Source organism: Eimeria mitis, genomic scaffold (genome assembly GCF_000499745.2).
Source record: "Eimeria mitis Houghton genomic scaffold, Emh_scaff470, whole genome shotgun sequence".
NCBI classification, from domain to species: Eukaryota; Apicomplexa; class Conoidasida; order Eucoccidiorida; family Eimeriidae; genus Eimeria; species Eimeria mitis.
Window position 1 is genome coordinate 1 of NW_013573004.1, and position 5,379 is coordinate 5,379.

At 46.7% G+C, this 5,379-nt stretch overlaps 1 protein-coding gene across 1 annotated transcript; it reads left to right on the forward strand.

The window, feature by feature from the left end:
- Positions 1-2,295: 2,295 nt before the first annotated feature.
- Positions 2,296-2,842, forward strand: EMH_0013340 (uncharacterized protein; the record flags this gene model as incomplete). Its single annotated transcript, XM_013499813.1, has 2 exons — positions 2,296-2,372; positions 2,536-2,842. 2 exons carry the CDS (start codon positions 2,296-2,298, stop codon positions 2,840-2,842), a joined length of 384 nt encoding a protein of 127 aa, XP_013355267.1.
- Between the last annotated feature and the right edge of the window lie 2,537 nt (positions 2,843-5,379).

Consider the following 5,379-nt stretch of genomic DNA (forward strand, 5'->3'; position numbering starts at 1 on the left):
TTGTATTTGGTTGTAGCAAATCAGCGTGCATAGAGCGACGTTGAGCGCTGAGGAGAATGCTGCTCATGAAGTTCGTGCGTGTATTTTTTGTTCTATAATATTCTATAGTATTCTATAATACTATATAATATTCTATAATATTCTATAATATATATATATATAATATTACAGGATATTATAGAATATTATATAGTATTATAGTATACTATAGAATATTGTAGAATAAATACCCACATCTTCATACATAAATAAATACCTATATATGGACAAACAAACACCTGCAGACAAATAAATAAATAGCTATATAAATAGATAATCCAAAGCCAAGCCCCAACAGACGAAAACCAAGTCAAAACTAGACAAAAGAAACAAAATAAATAAAATAAGCAAAAACAACAAAAGCGACAAAGGGAAAGTACCTAGTTGAGTGGCGTGGGGGTCTGTTTCATAGCAGAGGGTCCTTCCGTTGGGGTCGTTTATATCGCCGTCGTCTGCGGGGGGCAGTTTTCTCTTTTTTTGTATTTTAAGAGAGCCATCAGCTTCTGCTGCTCCAGCACACTCAACTCAAACACTGCACACACACATACACACACACACACACACACACACACACACACAAACAGACAAACAAGACGTCCGTAAGTGATGAAACTATAAACTATAAACGCTAGACACTCTTAACAATACACACCAGTTCACCCGGTTAGTAAACACTGTTAAACCATCATAAACCCTCATAAACCCTCATAAACACCAATAGACCCTCATAAATCCCCAACAAACACTAATAAACCCCAATACATCCAAACAAACCCTAAATCTTACATATAATCCGCAGTAAATCCTAACCCCTGCATCTGCAACCCTAAATGCTAAACCCTAGCCCCTAGCCGTGTGTATGTGTGTCTGTGTAGTGAATACTCCCTACAATCACGGCAGCAATGCCGTGCTCGTTGTGAAGTGAGTGAGGATTGTATGAATAGTGAGAGTGACGGTGAGTTGTTATTGATATACTTCGAATATAACATTGGTGAAAGCATTAAGCATTCTTTATGGAGTGACCATTGGTATGGTTATAGGAGATGGCGGCTTGGGCCTTAGTGCAAAAGCTATTTGCATCCGGTTACGCCGTCCCCTCTCCCAGCCCCAAATGCCGCAGTGCCTGCTCTACTGGGGTTGAGAAACAAAAAAATTTCAGACAGAGAATTAACTGAGAGAACTTATTTTACTTAACCTTTGTTAGTCTGGTATATTTGTTCAGTATGATAGATATTGCTTGCCAGCTCGCTGTACTCAGCTGTGGGGTTCCAGGGATGCNGTATATTTGTTCAGTATGATAGATATTGCTTGCCAGCTCGCTGTACTCAGCTGTGGGGTTCCAGGGATGCGCCCCACAGTCGCCCTTCAGAGATACTACCGAGTAATTCGTATAGCTTATTGTGAATATTTGTACAAAAGTGAAGCACTCTAAGTTATCTTGACCAGATCTCAGCAATTCCATGGGGGAACTGATGGCTCTCCCCCACTTCTCATCAGCCTATGGGGCCTGCAGTACCTAGAGTGTTATGGATCCCCACCACCCCATCGTGTGAGGGAACTTGGATCCCTTCTACGCCTCACCATTGTGTTTTCATCTGCGTTTGTGTTGCCGTTGGGGGCATAAGACGCAGAGCTGTTGGCCGGGACTACTGCATCTACTGACGCGAGTGGGATCAGGTTCCGAGGACCACATGATCCCTAAGGCCCCGAACTCCCCTTAGACTGGCGTTTCTGAAGGGGAGTTTCTCACAGTCTGTGTGTATGTATGCTTACCTTGATCATAGACAGTGGTCCAGGTTCCTCCTGGTGCATTGTTTTTGTCTTTTAGAGCCAAAATCCTCCACTTGCTCCGATGAGAAGCAACAGAAGTGCCGTAAATATCTCGTAGGGGGATCGGCTCGTCCGTCAACTCAAGCTCAAGCACTGTATGTACACCTGAATATTTAATATAAATTTTATGTTTATACTTATGCTGCACGCATAGTATTATTATTTTTTTATTATTGTTAGTGTTATTGGTATTGTTATACAAAAGGGATATATATAAGTATATATATATATATANTATATATATATATATAGTTAGCATACAATACTACCAGCAACTGCTACACTGAGTCCAGTCCACCTGAGATAATGATCAGAGAGAACCCCGTCACTGCAGCATAGTTGGAGATTGTTTTCTACCTTCTCCCTACGTCAATGTCACCTAGGACGAAACATTTTCGGCGCCCCTGTGACCGACCGCAGGCGCAGATGTTGCAAGAGAAGTCGGACCAGAAGCAGTACGCCGATGCCCATGGCGCGACGTGGTTTACCAGCCAGTTATTGGGGTGTGGCTCAGCAGCCGCAACCTGCCGCCTCAGAAGGTGCATTCCAAGTTCGAGCCGAGATTCCGGCGGGCCGTTAGCTGTAAAAGCAAAGATCGGGAAGGTGAAGTCTCATCTGTCCCTTCCACATACTTAAGAGATCCACGAGGGTTTTCACGTCTCGCAGCCCATACCCGATCGTCGGCGACCTCAAGATGGTCTCTCGGAAAGCTGCAGTTTTGCTCCCGGAGACGGATGCCCACAGCAATATTTTAGACCCTTATAAAGTTGATTATATCATGGGCAAGCGTGGCGAATGCCCCGTCTCTCCAATACCTCGTCAAGCGGTGCGGTTCCCCAAAAGATATCTCCACCTGAGAACCGGCTGCTCAGCGACTGCCTTGCTCTTCTTCTTGCCTGGAGGCGACGTCAAGCACGGGCGGGTCATCCGGTTTGTCCAGTCCCTCAAGCACAGCCAGCAGGGGCCCCTTTAGTGCACCCTGAGTTCGTACCTTTCTACCCAGCCCCGGGAGCTTCTCTACGCGAATACCTATGTCATTCGCTTTCTCGAAGGAGGGGAATATTGTGCGTATTCACTACAATGTTCCCGTTATTTTAGCTCCATTAGAAGAGTGGGTTTAATTAATGGTTAATTAGCTATATATTGAGCTTTACATTATCTTTCTATAAGCAGACGGTACTCCACTAGAGAGAGTGGCCGCTAGAAGTCTGCCAGCACGGAAAGGTGTACCTGCCAGGGAAGTGTGGCGTCGCACCGCCATTTTTGCTGGCGGAATCTAGAGACCACCTCCAGGTAGCCTCTGCGGTGAACCTTTGGGTCAGCGGTCCGATCCCCAAGAGAATTGTTTCTCACCCCCTTTCCGTGATTATGGATCATGAATATATTCCCTTTGTTTCGGTATGGTTGTCACATAAGCCTATTCAGTCTCCGTTAGCCCACTCACCACTAGTTGGAGAGTGCATTAGTTATTGTTTACAAAAGGAAGCGTATTGCTGCGACTACACGAGAGGCTGGCATGAGACTTTGTGCAAACGGTATTTCAACTTGCCACGCCGTCGACTCTCCCAGCCCCTAGAGCCGTAGTGCCGGGACAAGTGGCGATGGGAGCTGGAAATGCGTAAGTAAATAAAAAAAGAAACCTTTTGTATGGTTTGTTGGCTTCTGTTTGTTTGCCGAATGAGACGAGATGTCTTAGTTTCCGTAACGCAGTGGAGTTACTTGAGATTCTCTATCAGTTTATGCCCGCCGGAATATTACATTCGAGAATGGGGATAGACGGATGCGCCCGAGAAAGGCATTTCAGAGAAACGGCATATTATTGACCCACGTTTATTGGAATGCTACGCTACAGTGTAATATTGTTCACTGACGTGAACGCAATTGAGCATAAATAGAGCGGGGCTAAGGGTTCAGCCCATACATCATCAGCTTCCTTCGCGTGTAGTACTTCCATCGTTACAGTTCCAAAAGACCCCAGCGCGTTAGGGGACTCGGATCCCTATAAAAACTAACAGGTTGGTTTTCGTCCGCGTTTGTGTTGTTGTTGGGGGCATAAGACGCAGAGATGGAAATTCCTCGGTCCACCTCCTGGTGAGAGTGTGGTGGAAGTCGGAGGGCCCTATGATCCCTACGGCCCCAAACTCGCCTTAACTGAAGTGCTACAGGACAGCTTCTCACACGCCCCCTTCAGCGTGCAGGAGGGCGAGGAGAACCAACATTTAACCATGCGTTGGAAAAGACCGCGTGCTATTCGCTCTCATTGTGCCGAACTATATCTGTGGCGCACAATGCGGAGATGCCACAATACTGTCAATGTTGGTTACCTAGAACGGCTCAGAAAATCACCACAAGTTCTCGCGCACTCACCATATAAGACAGCACCAACGTCGTAACGAAAAGCAACAACTGGCGAATACTGAGGTCGTGGACACACGTATTAAAACCAACGTCGGCCAAAAGGAAACGACAAAACTGTGTGAAATTGCCACGGTACCGACGGTTAGAGTGGCGCTCGGAGAGCGAACTGTCGGGGAAGATGCCAACAGTAATCCTAGTGCTTTTGCTTTTGCTTTTCAAAGACGAAGGTACAGTTGGGAGTAGCCAAAGAACTTTTCAACTGCTTTTGGATGGCGACACGTGTCATATTCGCTCGTCGGCAAAAGTTCAAGCATTCTTCCTGAATTGACCTTGGTGGAAATGCACCTCCTACAACGCTTGCTTTCCAGCCTTATTCCAGCTCTGGAGCGAGGAGCGACGAAGATAAAGAGCTAAAGTAAGAGCTTATCCAAATCAGCTGAGCTCTCTCCTGTGACCCCAGGCATCTTGGGCGTTCAGTTCAGAGGGCCCTGCGACTGCGGGGGAGGATTGAGCCTAACCGGTGTTGCAGTGCACCCCACTACAGCTGGCGATGCAAGCCAAAGGTATGCACACAAATAAGCATCAACGAAGTTTGCTTTACTGCATATTTTACTTCTGTCTACACTTATGCAGCATTTTGATTCACCTGGAGGCAAACTGCCATGGGAGTGCAATGGGAGTGCATCTGTGCTAACTGCAGCCAGGCCACGCTAAACTTTCCGCCTGATGGGAAGCAAAATCGATATCTCTTTCGCCGATGGAGGCTCCTGAGCTTAGGTTTTTTCCCCATGTGAGGGTAAATAATTTCCGTTCTTCATTATGTAAGTAGAGATGGCTGGGAAGGTGCGAAAGCTCCAGAGACATACATTTATTTTTTAGCGCGTTTTCCTTTTCTTTCGATTATTTACAAGCATCAGGCCTCCCTGCTGGGGTGTATGGTTAGCCGCTTGCAGCTGTCACGATGGACTATGCGGTGCTCCCAAGTGTAATGGGAGAGCATCGGTTATATTCGAGGACTGTTGCGAGCTGCAGTGGAGCCAAAGCGTTAAGGTAAGAGTTTCCCAGCCGGAGCTGATCTCTCACCCCTCCAGCTGGAGCTCTCCGCTGCAGCTCACGGCCTGGGCTTGCGGGGGAGGAAGCCGCCTGCGGTGA